The sequence below is a fragment of the Eptatretus burgeri genome, chromosome 13 (genome assembly GCF_056783735.1).
Source record: "Eptatretus burgeri isolate ZD-2024b chromosome 13, Ebu_testis_v1, whole genome shotgun sequence".
Taxonomy (NCBI): Eukaryota; Metazoa; Chordata; class Myxini; order Myxiniformes; family Myxinidae; genus Eptatretus; species Eptatretus burgeri.
In genome coordinates, this window is record NC_140973.1 from 71384329 (window position 1) to 71404518 (window position 20190).

Consider the following 20190-nt stretch of genomic DNA (forward strand, 5'->3'; position numbering starts at 1 on the left):
AGAGAGAGAGAGAGAGAGAGAGAGAGAGAGAGAGAGAGAGAGAGAGAGAGAGAGAGAGAGAGAGGTGGAAGGAGAAGATCGAGACATATGGAATGGAAATGGGCAAACATAATTTTGGTTTTTGGTATCAAATCGTATTTCCAGCAACCTTTAATATCCAGGAAGGAGATAGAGGGAGATAGAGGGAAATAGAGAGAGATAGAGGGAGAGAGGGAGAAGACAGCTTTTCGGTCCTTTAATTTCAAAAATACAAAAGTGTGTTTGCACGTATCTATATATATATATATATATATATATATATATATATATATATATATATATATATATATATATATATATATATATATCTCTGGAAAAAATTAAGAGACCACTGCAAAATTATCAGTTTTTCTGCTTTTACTATTTATAGGTTTGTGTTTGAGTAAAATGAACATTTTTGTTTTATTCTCCAAACTACTGACAAATTTATCCCAAATTCCAAATAAAAATATTGTCTTTTAGAGCATTTATTTGCAGAAAATGACAACTGGTCAAAATAACAACAAATATTCAGTGTTTTCAGACCTCAAATAATACAAACAAAACAAGTTCATATTCATTTTTAAACAACACAATACTAATGTTTTAACTTAGGAAGAGTTCAGAAATCAATATTTTGTGGAATAACCCTGATTTTCAATCACAGCTTTCATGCGTCTTGGCATGCTCTCCACCAGTCTTTCACATTGCTGTTGGGTGACTTTATGCCACTCCTGGCACAAAAATTTCAGCAGCTCGGCTTTGTTTGATGGTTTGTGACCATCCATCTTCCTCTCGATCACATTCCAGAGGTTTTCAATGGGGTTCAGGTCTGGAGATTGGGCTGGCCATGACAGGGTCTTGATCTAATGGTCCTCCATCCACACCTTGATTGACCTGGCTGTGTGGCATGGAGCATTGTCTGCTGGAAAAACCAATCCTCAGAGTTGGGGAACATTGTCAGAGCAGAAGGAAGCAAGTGTTCTTCCAGGACAACCTTGTACGTGGCTTGATTCATGAGTCTTTCACAAAGACAAATCTGCCTGATTCCAGCCTTGCTGAAGCACCCCCAGATCATCACCGATCCTCCACCAAATTTCACAGTGAGTGCGAGACACTGTGGCTTGTAGGCCTCTCCAGGTCTCCGTCTAACCATGAGACGACCAGGTGTTGGACAAAGCTGAAAATTGGACTCATCAGAGAAGATGACCTTACTCCAGTCTTCTACGGTCCAATCCTTATGGTCTTTTGCAAACCTCAGCCTGGCTCTTCTTTGCTTCTCATTGATGAAGGGCTTTTTTCTCGCTTTGCACGACTTCAACCCTGCCCCTCGGAGCCTGTTTCGAACCATCCTCGCCGTGCACTTCACCCCAGCTTCCGTTTGCCATTCTTTTTGTAGGTCACTTGATGTCATCCCACGGTTGTTGAGTGACATTCGAATGAGTTGGCGGTCATCCCGGTCAGTGGAAAGTCGTTTTTGCCCTCTGCCAGTCTGTAGCTTTGTTGTCCCCAATGTCTGCTGCTTGACCTTGTTCTTATGAACCGCCGTCTTTGAAATTTTAAGGATGGAAGCAACGTGATGCTCACTGTATCCCTCTGCCAGTCAAGCCAAAATTGAACCCTTCTTTTCCTCACTCAAAACTTTTCTTTTCAACTCTTTTGGCATGGTCAATAGTTGTTTTTTTGATTCCAATTACTTTTGAGGTACTACTAGCACTGTTTTTGCCATCCAGCTGGTCCTATTGCAAGAGGATAGTGATGACCACAGCAGTGGTTTTTATACTTTTCCTTGTTAAATAAGATTCAGTTCAGGTGATCACCTAATCAGTATCTCACGAAGTAGAATGAGGTGTGCCTGTGTTGGAATTCAACAGACACTGGAATGGAATGGCTGCCATACATGTAGAGATGCTGATTTAAAAATTTTTGGAGTGGTCTCTTATTTTTTTTCCCAGAACTGTATATGATATATATATATATATATATATATATATATATATATATATATATATATATATATATATATATATATATATATAATACCATTGTGTCTATGTCTCTGTCTGTCTCTCTCTGGCAAATTTCTTTGTTCATATATATATATAATACCATTGTGTCTATGTCTCTGTCAAATTTCTTTATTCCTAATACATGGCCACATCAATTAAGTGACAAACTCCAAATTGGGGTTCAAATACAACATTGTGTGTGTGTGTGTGTGGGGGGGGGGAGGTGGAGATCGAGAGAGATCGAGAGAGATCGAGAGAGATCGGGAGAGAAATATGAATATGGCAGGGGAATATTGAAATTGAAGCTTAAATCGACTTACCTTTCATTCCCAGAGTTTGTAGATCGTAGTTTACGACACAATCATATTTCCAGCAACCTTCAATATGCAGGAGAGAGGGAAGGGGGGGGGAGAGAGATAGAGATAGAGATAGAGATAGAGATAGAGATAGAGATATAGAGATAGGCTCTATCTCCCTAACATAGGCTCTCTGGCCACAGCCTCGCGTGGGAGTGTGGGGACAGGGGAGGGACGTAAATTCTCTGTGTAAATGTGTACCGTATAGCACGACCTGGCGCTGGTGGCAGAAGGTATTACAATTTCCTTTTTTACCTGGGCAACACTGAGGTTAAAGCACCCTTTGCATGGCTAAATTTGTCCTTCCCTTCTCCCAATCCCCACCCCCTTTCCAAAAACACAAAATGAGGAGCCTGTCAACGTGTGTGAGATATTTCTCGTGGGAAGGGACATCAGGACAAACAGGTGGCAAAGGGAGGAGGGGGCAGCGACACGTGAGGACGGGGAGGGGGAAGGGGGTGAGGGGTTAAGGCACTCTATGCATAAGCAAATTTGTCTCTCTTTTCTTCTTGTTCTCACCCGGAATTTTTGGCAAACGCAACGACCAATTGGTCAGTCAGCGAAGCGATGGGTTGGCTCTGCCAAAACACAAGAGAGAAAAAAAGGGACCATTAATAAGGAAACAAACATTACATTGTGATAATACAAACCATCTTACAAAAAATAATTGTTAATTTGTTTTCTTCAATTTCACACTTCTCCAACACACCATAAATTGTGAATGAATTTTTCAAGTTCGCTTGTATAAAGCATTGAAAAAAACCATACCGTTACATTATTCCATGGGGGTGCTGCCCAGCTTTGCCTTCCGTGGTAAGTATACAGCAAGTTTGGTAGTGGCCATTCGAGAGGGGAATAGACAGAGAGAGATCGGAATATGGCATGGAAATATTTAAATTTCAGCTTCAATTGACTGACCTTTCATTCCTAGTTTGTAGACTGTCGTTCATGGATGTTGGTAGATGCTTCGTATTACAACCTTTTTTATTCCTAGAAACTCTTGATAGTGTTTTTGTGCATGCCTCTATATTTGTCTGTTGCATTTTCCCAAACCAAACCAAATGATAATAAAGAAAAATCATACAAAGTTTAAAGTTTCTAGCTGTTATCATGGAGCTATAGCACTGTCACACACACACACACACACACACACACACACACACACACACACACACACACACACACACACACACACACACACACACACACACACACACACACACACACACACACACACTTTTATTAGCATAGATGCATGGTCTCTGGGTGGATTCAACTTGTTTAGGGTGGTTGCAGTGTAGTTGGAGCGTTTCAAACCACTTTCGACTGCGTTTCAAACTGCATTCATGACCAACGGTTTCCTCAGCGAAATTAGATCAGACCACAGGTGTCTATTGTTACTTCACTTGGCCGACCCCATGGTCCCATAGGTGTTGTAATGTGGAAAACAGACCCAGGAACTCACTCGGGAATGTGGACCTGGTTGGCAGTTGCTGTTGCTTTGACATGACTCGCGGGACTCAAACCGGGCAACCAAAATGGACCGTGGGTCCCAGGTGGATCCAGCGGCGGTCCTATGGTATGTGAGTTGGGCATGGAGGCTGCGGCTGCTGGGTCGCTATGGGGAGTCCCAATGGCCCAGTGGGGACATAAATTGGAGCTAACAGCAAGTAGGCTGACAGGGACATTTGGAATTACAAGGGAATAGAGACATTTCAAATTGTAATAAAAAGAGAATTGGGAATAGTAAAACCTCAAATTGCAAATGCTTAGAATTTTGATTTGAATTTGCTGATGCTCGGTAAGATGTTTTCCTCCTCCTTACTCTCTTTCCCAACGGAGTCTGGAATAAAAGAAGAGATGAATGAGGTGTATGAAATGTGTGGCAAAATTTTTTAGTAATGGAGAGGTAATTGAAAATACTGTGAAGTGGAGGGTGTGTAATGAAGACGAGGAAGCACACCCCCCCCACCCCCCTGTGGAGAGAATCCCAATTTTGTTTGTGATCGGTGGATAGCGAGATTCAGTTGTTTTGGAACATGGATGCCATTCCGGTGATGGTTTTTATTGCAAAGGTGCAAGAGTTTGTTGAGGGGCTGGGTGTGTGGCTCATTGTGTGCTGGAATTTGGATCAGAGCACCCTGGGTGCTGGGAATGTGCTGGCCTGGAGCAGAACAGAGACCCTCAGGGGCATCCAGATTTGTGGGCCCGGGTACCCAGGAAGTGGACCTGAGGCACCATATGCCAGGAGTGCACAGGGAAAAGCCAGATATGGCTTCCCCAGAATCTGACTAGTAGCAGCTAAGCTTGACTGTGGCCCCTGCGTCCTGAGGTTGTCGCATTTGAGTCAGGCGGGGTAGCCTGCAGAGGGAGCCACACAGCCCAACCGCAAGATCATGCAAAGGCACAGAGAGAAAATTTGAGGACTAGGCCCAAACTTAGAAAGGACCAGCATGTGGAGCGGCGGGAAGATGGGTTACATGGAATCACAGTCAAGAGGGGTTTAAGTTAAAAAATAATTTAAAACTTGTTTGTTTTTGATGGTTTTAGGATAGTTAGGGATGTTCCCCAATCACACCATTTTTGATGTCTTGAGCCGCTGGAGTTAAACAGAGCAGTAAAACTGGATTTTGAGCAGACCCATTGCGTCCCAATTGTTAGTATAGGGGGTGGCATTTTACCCCCCCCACCCCTCCTCATTGGGCTACTCCACTGGCAAGCCTTGTGAGGCCACACCACCTCATCCTGTTTACCATGGTACATGCCATGATTCTCCTCCTAGGAGCTAAATTATTTTAAGTGTCTGTGGTACCCAAGAGGGAGATGTTAAATTAAAAGGATATAGAGGGGCAGGAGGTTATATTTAGAGTCGAGGTTTTAGCGGGACAGTTGGGTATAGGTTAGGGCCAAAGCCAACTGTCTCACCTGATGCCACTAGAACACCTGCTGTCAGCCATACCATTTATGGTACTTACCTGCCCGCTCAGTCAGCCTTGCCACCTTGGTTGCCAGTCTTGTCAGTGAGCCATGCCATCTGCTCAGCCATGCCATACCTGTCACGTTTGGCACTCGCTGCGTTGTTCTTTTTGTTGTGGGCCATATGAAGGCTGAAGACTCACTTTGAGTTGAACAACCATGTGAGCCTTTGTGCAATTTTTCTGGGCCCTCCAGGCCATTTCAAGAACTCCATTGTGGAGAGGACATATAGGCTATTGGGGAGTACTGGGTGCTGAAAGGCCTTGTGGTTAAGGAAGACACTTGTCATGCCAGGACCCAGGGCCTTGATCGACTATGTTGGGGAAGTGGTCTTATACTGGGTAGGTGGGGCCAGAGACTTCATAGACTTCGTAGACTCTTTAGAAAAAGAAAAAGAAGCCCTCTTAGTACATTCCCCCTTTCCTAAGCCAAATGTTGTTTCAAAATTGCATCCGACGTAACAGTTCAAGTATGTGCATAGCGAGTGAATTAGTAGCCTTCGTGGTGCAACACATTAGCATAAGAACTGAACCGTTTTAAATTTTTTGACATTTGGGTTGAGAACAGGGAGGGGAGCAGCACTGTATGGTAAGTAGGGTCAGATCCCAATGCTTCTCCCCCTTCCAAGCACAGCCTCAGGAGAGGCAGAAGAGGAAAGTGGGGGTAGTGTTGTGGGAATGACTCTTGGGGGTTAACAAATGCTTCATATTAGTTATCATTTATCAGAAGTATCAGTTCACTTAGTTCAGTAATCTCCTTAATGTTTGGTTGAATTAAGCAGAACATAATTAATTGTGAGATGAGATATGCGTATAATCTATTGACAAGTTCAGTACTGTGTGTGGTTGCTCTCACGGTAATTATTATATATATATATATATATATATATATATATATATATATATATATATATATATATATATATATATATATATATATATATATATATATATATATATATATCATGAAGGTGATCAAGTACAAACACATCATTAATTCATCGAAAGATGTTTCCACACCTTTGTGCAATTGCTCGACCATTCCTGCACATATATACAGTATATATGTACATACATACATACAGTATATATATATATATATGTATACATTTTTAAATTTTTAACAGAATATATATATATATATATGTATGTATAAATTTTTAACAGAATATATATATATATATATATATATATATATATATATATATATATATATATATATATATATATATATATATATATATATATATATGTATACATATATATATATATATATATATATATATATATATATATATATATATATATATATATATATATATATTGTTGTGATTGAGGAAATTCGCAAACCACCATTCAGGTCCCATAGGTGAGATATCTCTGTAAGTATATGTGTAGTTAGCCCAAACCCGTTATTTAGAGGGAATAAATGTCATTCATTCGGGCTGCGACCCTTTTAGATAGCCGTTTTTCTTTTACTATCTTTATTTTGAGCCAACCACGTCTCCACAGCCATCACACAACAACCACCAACCGCAACTCCGCTTCACAACAACAACGCCAACAGCCACGACCTTTACCGTCACATCTCGCTCTCGCCACCATCGCATCACCGCCATTCCCGCGCCGCTTGTGGGCACCGATCCTGGACTCGTACAGGGCGCACCGAGCAGCGGGTGCAAAAAGCGGCCTTTCCGAGAAATCGGATCAAGAATGATTCACGCCCACTTCTGTTCTGTCCTATCAGCGAGCGTGGGGCGATTTGGCCCCGCCTCCAGGCGCGTCGGAGTATAATCGCTATATGCAGATTCGCGGATCAAGAATGATTCACCCCCACTTTTCCTCCGTCCAATGGGGGAGCGTGGCTCCGCCCCCGAGCCGTTCCTGATCCAAAAATCTGCATATGATTTCTCCTGTCGGACTATAAAGCGCCGAGCGCGGGGCGAATTTGAGAGAGTTGAGAAGAGGAAAGAGTTGGAGAGTTGTGGCGGCGGCGAAATCAGTCGAGAGAGTGTCTGTCGGGGTCCGGAGAGTCTGGAGAAGCCAAGGAGCTTTGTGGAGGTCTGCGCTCGTATCAGAGTCGGGGAGCTGCGGAGAGGGGAGTCCGGGAACGCGGTCGAGGTCGCAGTGGAGTCGCTCGTCGCGGGACCCAAGCCAGCCAGATATCCTCTTTCCCCCGAGCATCAACAACCCCCCCCCTGTTCCCCCCGCGCTGAGATAGTGTGAGAAGGGGGCCCCGTTCCCACCCCATTCCAGGCAGTGCCAGCGAGGCCCGCGGAGTCGGGGCGCCGCCGCCATTTTGCGGCTCATCACCAGACGGGTAGGCTCGACGCGGTCTCGGCCCCAGGCCCGTCTGCCCCCTTATCGTTGAGGGTGGCCCCTTTTTCTTTTGCTTTGGAGTATATGTGTTGTTGGCGCCGTCTGTGAAGTAAAACTGTGTAAGTGTTGCCGTGTGCTCGCGTAGTCGGTAGTAGATCTGCATTGTGTTTCTTTTGTTGCAGTTGCTTTTGGTGCGTAATTGTTGTTTCTTCTTTTGTTACATTTGCTTTTGGTGCATAATTGTGCTAATTGTATATGTGTGCTTTCCGTTTGCCGCGGAATAAATGTGCTTTATGTTGAACTGTTTCTCCCGTTTCGCTTCGTCTTTTCTCTAATTGAATCTCCATCTTACTTCACGTAAAGGGTTGGTCGTGGGCTAAATACGCCCAATAATTAATCGAACCGTCGAGGTTGACGATAACACCGCTCGGTTATCCCGATAGTACGGAACGGGTCGCTTAAAGTGGCCCGTGTCCGAAGTCGACCTGCGGCGAGGTGCGATTGCCCGGTCTACCCTCCGTGTGGGTACTTAGGTGGGTCAAATTTGGCGAGCAACCCTATCCCACGCGGGGGGCCGATTGGCACGATCGTGGTGAGGCCGAAAGGCCCACCCGTGACTAGTTCCCGGCGTTAGTCCGAGAGGGTCACGACGGGATTGTCCATCTGGTGGGCGACGTGCCGCGATTCGAGTTACGTGGCCGCTCGCACGCCGGCGGGCGCGAATCCGCAACACTGTTGTCAGGAGTGGGACACAAACCCATCCCACTCCTCGCGGCACTGGTGTCGGAGAGCGGGAAAACAGGCTCTCCTGTCTCCAGCTAAATTCACGGGAATCGGTCCAGGGGTGAGAGGAGCGACCCCCGATTCCCTCCAAATTACGAGCGACTTAAATTAACGCTTTACGAGAAATAAGATGGCGTCTCAAGGCGAGCGGGAGCCGGGGGTATTAGAAATGGATTTAGAATGTGTAGAATCCATGGTCCAGGATGAAAACCCCGAGCAGGAAATGTTGGTTGTGCAGGAACACGAACTCGCCCAACTGAACCCAGAGCCCGAAATAGGTGCGGCGGCGGCCGCGGTGTATGACACCTCCCCTCCCCCGCTCCGCCAAAACCTCCCGATTCTTGCCGAATCGGCTCACCCAAGCGCACCCGACATGGCCCAGCTATTCGCCATGCTGGCAAAGATGAATGCAGATGCGCATGAAATGAAAAACGAAATAAAAAGCATGAACAAGCAAATGAACGAAATGGAAACAAACATGAAGGAAGAAATGAAAGAGCTGCGGGGTGAGACGCAGAACATGGGCCGAAGCCTGCAGGCGGGCATGAAGGCAGTGACCAGGGAGCTTAAAATGGCGACGCCACGTGTGGGAGCGAACGAGCTGGGAGGGAGTGCAACGGCTTTCGGGCCCGCGGTGGAGGCGGGTCAGGAGAAAATAATTCGGGGGACGTATTGGGCGAGAAGCGTAACAGTGACCGAAAGGGAGAAACTAATTGGGGTGATGGAGACGTGCACGAGGGAGATAAGAGACGAGGTGAAAGGAATTGCGAGGGAGAGAAAAGAACAATTAAGACGGAAAGCAAGGAGGAGGTACGCAGAGATCGTGAAAGAGCAAGGAGTGAAACAGAGGGAAGGACGAGAGCGACTTAAGGAGAAAGCAAGGTTGACCTACATAAAGATAAGGGAAAGACGCCAGAAAGAAGCAGAGACTAATAGACACGAGGGGACAACAGAAACTAATAAATGTATAGAGACACAGGAGACAGAAAAAATAGAGGAGAGACTGCATGATAATGACAAGGCTAGAGACGTACACACACACACGGAGGTAGTGGAGGACCATGAGGGGGAGCTGGCGGACTGGGTGGAGACCCAGTGCGAGCAGCTGGATGGCCTCCTCCAGGAACGAGGGGAGGGAGTATGCCCCCTTGAGGCAAGTCATGACTAGGTGGGTTCGGTCGTGCTTTGCGAGGTTGAGGGGACGGGTGCTGTGGACAGGTGCACGGAGAGCTTGGGGGGCATAGAGGCCCCGGAGACACGAATCTCCAGTGTGGTTGTCCCGGTGTGTGTGGTGTCGAGGTGTGTGTTCACGAGTGTGGCGAAATGCATGCTGCAACGCACGCATAGCGCGGATGCAAGGGCGTGTGTGAGAGCGACCGGGTGGGTGACAAAGACCCCGTGTGCGGAAGCGACCCCGTGTGTGAGTGGTGTGGTGGTAATTGTGCCGAAGGGCGTGCTCCCCAGCACACCGTGTGTGGATGAGACACCGCGAGCGAGTGCCCCCGCGTGTGTGAGTAGTATGGCACGAGTGAGTGAAAGGCCGCGAGTGAGTGGAGTCACGTGTGCGAGGGAGGCGGTATGCGTGAGTGAAACGGCCAGTATGAATGGAGCACCACGTGTGAGTGGTATGGGTAGCGTGAGGGAAATGGCATGCGTGAGTGAGCGGCCGAGTGTGAGAGAGACACCGTGTGCAAGGTCGGTGTGTGTAAGGGAGATGTCGGTCGGCATGTGTGAACAGGCAGCCGCGTCTCCCGGTGTGAGTTTAATGGTGAGGTGGGTTAGCGTCGTAACACGCGGGAGTGCGTGTGTTGAATGGCGACGGAGACTGCGACAGAGGAAAGAAAGCCGAGTAGCGGCTGTAGCTGTTTCGGGGACCGTGCCGGGTTCGCCCAGCAGCGAGCGTGAGGTCCGTGCTGTGCAACGCACGAGGCCCCCACGTGCTCGCTTGCGAGAGTGAAGTCCCGGTCCGGAAACGCACGCGGTGGATTTGCCGATCCCGCGGACGGACAAAGTTTAGGCAGGATTATGGATTTGGACCGGACGGGTTCTCCACGCGATCGTGTGTGTTAAGCTCCAACGGGCAAAGCACATGTGTTCGCGTGGGGAACCCCTCGAGACGTGGGGCTTGTGTTTTTTTATGCGCACGGTGACGTCATGGCTGCACGTGGGGTTGGAATCCGGCAGGAGGGGTATCCCTGCCGGATGGTACCGTCCAAGGAGGGACGAGGTACACGTGCAGCTGCATGACGTCACGGGCAGGTGCAAAGTGCGCGAGCTGTGAGTTGCCGCGCTGGTGCTGCGCATGTGGGAAAAAAAAAAAGCAAGCCTCACTTTCGGGTGCACAGGATTCCCGGGCAAGGGGTGGAAGACCCCCTTACTTGGGCACAGGATGGAAACTAGTTAGGGGGAAGGGTTAGCATAGCTAGACCGGCTCCATGGGGCAGGGGTAAGTCTTCATGGGGCCCGTGTAATGGATTAGGTAGAGGGATTTAGATGAGATTTAGGTTGAGGAAATAATTTTTGGGATATTTGGAGACAGAGACAGACAGTGAATGTATAGCGGGGACGTAGCTTAGCTACGTAGTGTTAAAAGGAACGTGCTTTAGTGTAAGGGACGACGTGGGAGCACGAGTTTAGTTAGGGGATGCAGATAGAAGGATGGCAGAGTTCAGCGGTGTGTGTGTTGAAGAGTTGTGAGGTGAGTACATGATGAGTGAGTGAGGCCAGCGGGTCTGTGTGAATGGAGCGAATGGGGAATGCATGGTGCGATGAGTGATTGGGGGGAGGAGTGACTCCCGCCCAAGAGACCCCGGGGTCAGTGTAGAGTGAGTTAGGGGGTTAGTTAAATTGAAAAATGGAGGTCGTTTTGCTGTTGGTGGGAGTGTAGGCTCGAAACCCGTTTGAAGGGGTGCAGGAGCCCTGTTGACGGGCTGGGAGCGTGGCTGCGAAAGGTGAGTATCGCTGAGTGGGTACCCCGGGCACCAGGCTAGTCGGCCGTAGTAGGCCAAGGGCCCATGGGGGGCCGGGATAGCATAGTGGGCACGGGTGCGCCCGCTTGGTGCGGGGGCCCGGGGCGCCGTTAGCCGCGTGGGCAGTGTTGTGGGCACAGGGTGACCCTCAGAAAGGGGCCCAGGAAGCCAGCCTGCCACGTGTGCGTTTCAGGGGAGGTCCCATGGGGGGCACTCCCCGGTGTTTAGGGAGCTGGTAGGCTCGGAGGCAGTGTAGTGCCCGGGGGTGCCATAGCTGGAGATTCGGCAGAGGGTCGTGCCTGCCAAGGGGAGCCACGCGTCCCAGCCATGAAACCGTGTGAGGGCACGGAAAAGAAAATTGGGGGGCGAGGCCCGAATTTGTGAGGACACCAACACAGGCGACGGGAATCTGGGTTTATAGAACCAATAGTTTAAGCGAGAGGCGCTTGTTGAAAGCCCCGGGGTAGTTTAACAGTTAAATGGTTAGGGTAGATTAGGAAGTGTACCCCTCCGCACCATCCATCCCCTCGCTCTCGTTGTGGGCCGCTGGACCCACTTTGGGTTAGATCGCTGAAGTCTGGGGAGGCCATTCTGAGGCTTCGTTGGGCCTCGACACAGGACGCTAGCTCTCCCTTGTTCCCCTCCGGGAAGGGAACGTAGGGGTTGGGAGTAGGCTAGGTGACAGGATAGGTTAGCCGAACAAGGACAGTACAGGGGGTTAGGGGACGATTTATAGTGGGGAAGTAAAAATAAAAAAATAAGTTGGGGCTAAATTGGGGTTTGACAAATTAAGGGAGTGGGTATAGACAGTGACAGGCAAAGGCGATAGGTTGGGAGGGAGACCGTAGAGTAGGTCCGAGCCCGCCTTCCGAGTGGCCAGCACCACCGCACTCCCTCCACCAACCTCCACTGAACGGCGAAGGCTGGCCAGCTTCATCGGCAGCTGTTGTTTTGCTGCAAGGCCTGTGCCGGCTGGATCGGCTGCAGCTGCTGTGCTGCAAGGCCTGTACCGGCCGGATCGTCTGCAGCTGTTTTCTGCAAGGCCTGTGCCGGCCAGTTCATCTGCCGGCTGTGTTTGCCTGCAGCGGCCTTGTTCTGCAGGCTGTGTTTGCCTGATCACCTTTGCCATGCCATGCCCACTGCCCCTGTTCACCAGCCCCGTTCAATTTTTGCTTTGCCCCCCCTGTTCATTGCCATGTGCGCCAGGATCAGAAAGCAACAGTTTGCAAGCTGTGAGAACTGCCCTGTTGGCAGCTACAACACGGGCCTGCAGTGGCGGCCCGTGCACCGTGTTTGCGTCCATCCATTCATCCATCCATTCGTTGTGTTCATTGCGTGTGCCAATTGAGCTGGCACGGAGACTGCGTTTGTGCAGCCCATGCACCGTTGTGGTTCACTGCGTTCAGTTCAAAAGGGAAGGCCTTGGACTGCGTGTGAGCAGCCGGCCACGTTCCCTGTCACCTGCATTGTTTGAGTCAGAGACTGCATGCGAGCAGCCTGGCTCCCTGCTAACTGCTTTCTTTTTGCAGAGACCATTGATCCTGGGCCATGGTTTAGTGTAAAATTTGTAAGTTAAGGTTAAGATGTACTGTACATATGAGTGCGCCCCCGGCATGTCTGTCTTAGCGCCGGCAATTTTATTTAACTCGTCCGTCTGAGTGGGTTTGTTTAGGTAGTTACTCAGCCCTCAGGTTATTTATTTTGGGGACACGAATACCATGAATGTCGCACTCAGGGATCCGTAGGTCAAATGTACTAGGGGAGAACTACACATGATGGCACACGAAAATTTGACGACTCGGGACGAGTCTGTAAAAAGGGGAGGGGGTAGTGTTGTGGTTGAGGAAATTCGCAAACCACCATTCAGGTCCCATAGGTGAGATATCTCTGTAAGTTTATGTGTAGTTAGCCCAAACCCGTTGTTTAGAGGGAATAAATGTCATTCATTCGAGCTGCGACCCTTTTAGATAGCCGTTTTTCTTTTACTATCTTTATTTTGAGCCAACCACGTCTCAACAGCCATCACACAACAACCACCAACCGCAACGCCGCTTCACAACAACAACAACGCCAACAGCCACGACCTTTACCGTCACATCTCGCTCTCGTCACCATCGCATCACCGCCATTCCCGCGCCGCTTGTGGGCACCGATCCTGGACTCGTACAGGGCGCGCACCGAGCAGCGGGTGCAAAAAGCGGCCTTTCCGAGAAATTGGATCAAGAATGATTCACGCCCACTTCTGTTCCGTCCTATCAGCGAGCGTGGGGCGATTTGGCCCCGCCTCCAGGCGCGTCGGAGTATAATCGCTATATGCAGATTCGCGGATCAAGAATGATTCACCCCCACTTTTCCTCCGTCCAATGGGGGAGCGTGGCTTCGCCCCCGAGCCGTTCCTGATCCAAAAATCTGCATATGATTTCTCCTATCGGACTATAAAGCGCCGAGCGCGGGGCGAATTTGAGAGAGTTGAGAAGAGGAAAGAGTTGGAGAGTTGTGGCGGCGGCGAAATCAGTCGAGAGAGTGTCTGTCGGGGTCCGGGGAGTCTGGAGAAGCCAAGGAGCTTTGTGGAGGTCTGCGCTCGTGTCAGAGTCGGGGAGCTGCGGAGAGGGGAGTCCGGGAACGCGGTCGAGGTCGCAGTGGAGTCGCTCGTCGCGGGACCCAAGCCAGCCAGATATCCTCTTTCCCCCGAGCATCAACAACCCCCCCCCCTGTTTCCCCCCGCGCTGAGATAGTGTGAGAAGGGGGCCCGTTCCCACCCCTTTCCAGGCAGTGCCAGCGAGGCCCGCGGAGTCGGGGCGCCGCCGCCATTTTGCGGCTCATCACCAGACGGGGAGGCTCGACGCGGTCTCGGCCCCAGGCCCGTCTGCCCCCTTATCGTTGAGGGTGGCCCCTTTTTCTTTTGCTTTGGAGTATATGTGTTGTCGGCGCCGTCTGTGAAGTAAAACTGTGTAAGTGTTGCCGTGTGCTCGCGTAGTCGGTAGTAGATCTGCATTGTGTTTCTTTTGTTGCAGTTGCTTTTGGTGCGTAATTGTTGTTTCTTCTTTTGTTACATTTGCTTTTGTTGCATAATTGTGGTAATTGTATATGTGTGCTTTCCGTTTGCCGCGGAATAAATGTGCTTTATGTTGAACTGTTTCTCCCGTTTCGCTTCGTCTTTTCTCTAATTGAATCTCCATCTTACTTCACGTAAAGGGTTGGTCGTGGGCTAAATACGCCCAATAATTAATCGAACCGTCGAGGTTGACGATAACACCGCTCGGTTATCCCGATAGTACGGAACGGGTCGCTTAAAGTGGCCCGTGTCCGAAGTCGACCTGCGGCGAGGTGCGATCGCCCGGTCTACCCTAAGTGTGGGTACTTAGGTAGGTCGAATTTGGCGAGCAACCCTATCCCACGCGGGGGGCCGATTGGCACGATCGTGGTGAGGCCGAAAGACCCACCCGTGACTAGTTCCCGGCGTTAGTCCGAGAGGGTCACGACGGGGTTGTCCGTCCGGTGGGCGACGTGCCGCGATTCGAGTTACGTGGCCGCTCGCACGCCGGCGGGCACGAATCCGCAACAATATATATATATATATATATATATATATATATATATATATACATATATATATATATATACATATATATGTATATATACACATATAAATATATAGATATATATATATATTTACATATGTATACATATATACAGTACATATATATATATATATATATATATATATATATATATATATATATATGTATATATACTACATATATCTACCTATATATATATATATATATATATATATATATATATATATATATATATATATATATATATATATATATATATACATATACATATGAAGACCACAAGGGGAAAACCAGAGCTGTCACTTTTTATAAATTTCAGGGTTATTGCACCTGCCAATAGTTGGCAACATCAGGTTTCCTCTCACAATATTACTTTCACAAATAACCAGGGGTGTCACATAATTTCAATGGCATAAAGTTTAGCCGTGCAATGAAAAAGCAAGTGTTGTCAAAGCTGAACAAGTAGCAATCCAGAGTTGTCAGTACTTTACTCCTGGTTATCTCCCTTTCATTCATGTTAACTGTTCCACCATAATATTCAGTTGAGAAACTAAAAAATGAAAGGTTGTAAAACTTTCACAGCATAAACTCTGAGCACTACAATAGCCTATTTGGTTTTATCATGGGCTCCGTAGTTGGTGCATATCGTGGTTCAAGCCTGGTCAAACCTTTATTGTGACTTTTATGGGACCCACGCCGTGGCTTAATGGTTAGCGCATCTGAGTACCCATCCTCATTCGATGTACCCACCGCCCAATCAACCTGCTTAGGTATATGAGGGAGTCACATGAGGTGACTTCGGCAATCGCGGGGGTGGTTTATCCTTGGTTTCCTCCCGGTTTTCCATCATATTAAGTAGTAAGGAGTAAGAAATGGAGAATCCGTCGTCATATAAGCGAAATACCCTTGAGTATGGCGTTGAACACCAATCAAACAAAAAAACAATGACCGTTTGATGTTGAAAAAAATAATCTGTGATCACCAAAGTCATGTAATGTATGCTAATAACCAACAAGCATGAATTTGCTACACATCCTGGGTTAAAATTGCATGGCAATTATTAAACAAGGGAATAACCAGTGATGTCAGTTTGCAACATTGATTCGTTCTTTGCTCTTAAATTAAATAACACAGAAGCTTGGCAAATGCTACATGCTTAATTTGAAGGGCCAATGATCACTCTTCCTTTTAATGGAAAATAAATCTATATGACAGTTATTAAACAGTCCACCAAAGTCTTGAAACTTTATATTTCAGTTTCTTCAAAATTGACTTATCCTGACATCTCTGGTTTTCCCCTTGTGGTCTTCACATATATACAGTATTTATACATATATATATATACAGTATATATATATATATATATATATATATACAGTATATATATATATATATATATATATATATATATATATATATATATATATACATATACAGTATATATATATATATATATATATATATATATATATATATATATATATATATATATATATACACATATAAAGTATATATATATATATATATATATATATATATATATATATATATATATATATATCGCAATCTCAATCAGACTGATTCGTACAATCAGACTCGTTCTGGACCCAATCAGACTCATACACGTGCAGGAATAAATTTGCAAAGAAAGGGGCCAGATCTGAACGCATGGGTATCCCCACTGTCTGTTGGAGTATTTTGTTGTCAAAAGTAATAAAAAAAAAACCTGTACTTTTGGAGAAATCGAATACCATCCTTTCTTTAAGTTTATTTTTTTGAAAAACTACATGAATATTGATTTTCGTTTATCGACCAATTTACTCTTTTTTGAGAGACTTTAATGTGTACTTTATTACCTCCTGTAAATGCTTTATCTGCCGCTCTGCCCAATGCATTTATGAACTTGTCATGTGGAGTGTTTGTGTGTAATGTGGAAAAACCAGTAGTTGATCGATATTTAGCCTCACCCTTGTTATTAATGTTGTGGATTCTGTTGTTTACTGGTTTGGAATTATCAATGATCCATAATTTCTTAATACCAGAATAAGACCTCACCTTTTCATGGTAGGCCTGGTGTTGGCTTAATGGTTAGGGTGGTGAGCTTTGGATCCTAGCGACCTGAGTTCAAATCCCACTCAGCTATTGAATTAATACCAGGTGGGATTAACTTGGTCTGTCATCCTTTCGAGGTTGGCAAAATAAGTACCAGTATGCTGGTATACTGTCGGAGTGGTGACTCATCCAGGATTGTGTCCAATAGCCAAGGAGACTGCTTAGGCAGCACCAACGCTCTGCACAGAGTATGGTCCCAATCTCCTCCTCCTCCTTTTCATTGTAGTTTTTTTTAAGCATTTATAAATCAGTTTCATCACTCCTGTAATCCTCCCTGACAATGGTTTCAAACTGCATTCTCGACTTGCATGAACCTCATTTTAAAAAGGTTTTTGTGCATTTTTGGGAACTCGTGAATGAATGGTAATTTATGGTGTTTCCCTGGAACTAACAGGAAGTTGTTCTCACGTTTGAATGATTTATATGGTGTTGTCTTTGGTCTATTTTCTTGTCGTCACTTATTTTGTCGGTTTTTGAGAGTCCAGTCTGTAAGCGTAATTCTTCCAAGTGTTTGAGTGTGGAATGTTTTGCATACAAATGTAATATTATTATTTGCTTTGTCAACTGGGCAATAATATATTGGTTCACGAAAAAATATTTTCACGAAAAAATAAGTGACCACTATATTCGTTATTGGTGTGTGTCTGTCTGTCTCTGTCTGTCTGTCTGTCTGTCTGTCTGTCCCGAGCATAGCTCCGTGGGTTTTGATCCGATCCTGATAAAAATTTTGGTGGGAGGTTTATATCATGATCTCGTTGTGTTTTCCTGAGAATGGGCGTGGTGCGCCCATCATGGGTGGAGCCACGCCCAAAAAACATGTGTTTTTAGGGGGTAGCCCATTTCAATTTGCATCTTCTCCTAGGCGGTGTGTCGAATCTGGCAGGGGTTTCGGTATTTGGTTTGCCCAATGGCACCTGCATAGCCCCACGGAGCTCGATTTTTCATTTTCGTCCCAAGGTCAAGGTCAGAAGGTCACGAACTTAGAAAATTTCGAATTTTGACAAAAATCCATCTTCTCCGAGGGGGTTTGTCGAATCTGGCAGGAGTTTCGGTATTTGGTTAGCCCAATGGCACCTGCATAGCCCCACGGAGCTCGATTTTTCATTTTCGTCCAAAGGTCACGAACTTAGAAAATTGCGAATTTTGACATCAAAATCATACGACCGCCCAAACTTTGAGAGCGAGGATGACAATATTTTTATGTATAATCTTGAGGTCATTCCCCACCTAAAGTCTTGAAACCATTTTGCTCTATCTCAAACACCTTGCCCGTGGCGCCCCCTTCAAGTTTGTTTTTACGCTGATTTCATCAAAGTATGGATAATCTGAGGAGTGCGAAATGCCATAGAGCCTATATGACGTTATATTGTTCCTGGAATGTTCCAGAGGAAGTTTTGCACCAAAGGTCATAATCCTTGACCTTTGACCTATAAAGTTCACAAAGATCAAAGTTGTGGGAATCGAACCGGGTTTTCGACCTTCTTTGACGAACTAACTCCAATAAGCTATAGCACGTATCCTATTTCCTTATTTTAATGTCCACAACATTGTTTTGTGACCTTTAAAGGTTATGCATCGGTCAAATTTTGAAAGTTGTTGAACGAAACCGGGTTTTCGACATTTTTCAGCTCATAACCTGTCACTCGTACCACATCATGTTGATAATTTTTATAACTTGGTCAAACATTATCACATTGTCTCATCATTGACTTCTGAAACAATCTACATCATCAAATACCACTCGTGAACCATTGTCATCTTCAGACTTGTTGTGTTTGAAGTTGTTTTAAATAATGACTTGTCTCTGGAGTTTTAAAATTACTTTTATATTCTTCATTTGAACTTTTCTTTTCAAATCAACAATTCTCAGTTTTACATGTTTCTCTACCTTCTCTAACCATAAAGTCATTTGTGTGTTTGTTACTTTGTGTTTATCAATTTGTTTCCTATCCATTTCATCAGTCCTATCATTGTAAGTTCCCTTGCTTTATTCCAGTTAATCCTTTTATCTTCTCTATAATTTGGTCTTTTTATAAGTAATGCAAGTAATTTTCTATCTTTCACTATTATGAGATCACCTTTGATAATGTGTTTATGATGTGGATCTTTAAATAGTGAATGGTCATAATTTCAATGATGTGTGTGACGACCATTCTTCTTCGTCTATCGATTATACAGTTTCCTTGTAGTTCAATATTTTCCCTTAATTGCATCTTGTAAAGTGTACACAACCCTTGGTGGCTCTCTCTGTTGTATTGTTTCTGGAAGTTTACTCTGCAGTTCCTTCTGTTGTAGTATTTTCTCCATATTGATCATTTCCAACCCTTTGTTCTTAACGAACTGAGGACTGCCATGCTGGATAGGTTGGTCTGAAGGTGCTATGTTCATGGAACCCGAGATGGCACAGGCTCAGGCTAATATATGCCCTCGCATTAGTAGTAGTAGTAGCAATTATCGAACACAATTTTGATGACGTAATTGTCTTTTCTATGATTAACTTCTTTAGATTTCTCTTTATACATTATATGGTCAATCATGTCCAGAATTGCTTGCATGTGTTGGATTGTGAGTTAAACTAGATCATCCGTTTCCATTAATCTGTTAAATGATTTGCCAAACTTCTTTCAGTTGTTGTTTTTTTTTAAAGTATTGATCTTAATTATACTGCTGTTAAGTAATCTACAGATATTTGATTTGTTAAGATCGAACCACTCATTTACCATTTATTGTGGTGTGTTTGTAACTGGATGTTTACGTCCATCATTTATGTACTCTGTGTCTCTAAGAGTCTCATAGTAAGATGTTTAAAACAGTGGCGATTATGTTTTGGCCATTATAAAGTATGTAAATATCATTAATACTTTCATTTAATCCCAATGGGTAAGCAGTTCTTAATTCTTTAATCAATAAAAGTTCTCTACGCTTACCGGTACGTATTGTGTGAATGTTTTATCTTCCACCACATACATTTTTTTGCCATTACCACTTATCTTTTCTCAAACCTGAATACTGAAGCTTGTATTGTGACAGTATCCATAAGTAAAGTGACGAGTGAGTAGTGGACAACG

General features: G+C 45.5%; 2 protein-coding genes across 6 annotated transcripts in view; one reads left to right on the top strand and one right to left on the bottom strand.

Moving 5' to 3' along the window:
• SSPN (sarcospan) overlaps nt 1-20190 on the bottom strand; it is a 69574-nt gene that overhangs the window by 46942 nt on the left and 2442 nt on the right. For 4 of the 5 annotated variants that reach the window (XM_085852951.1, XM_085852954.1, XM_085852949.1 and 1 more), the window contains exons 2-3: nt 2903-2961; nt 2348-2404 (exon numbers count right to left, since the gene is read on the bottom strand). In XM_085852951.1, coding sequence (XP_085709077.1) covers nt 2348-2354 — 7 coding nt within the window. In that variant the 5' untranslated portion in view covers nt 2355-2404; nt 2903-2961. Of the gene's footprint in view, nt 1-2347; nt 2405-2902; nt 2962-3151; nt 3173-20190 lie in introns of those variants that run through there. The other variant, XM_085852950.1, reaches the window with a different exon arrangement.
• LOC147014746 (class E basic helix-loop-helix protein 41-like) overlaps nt 1-20190 on the top strand; it is a 92716-nt gene that overhangs the window by 17422 nt on the left and 55104 nt on the right. The window lies entirely within an intron of this gene.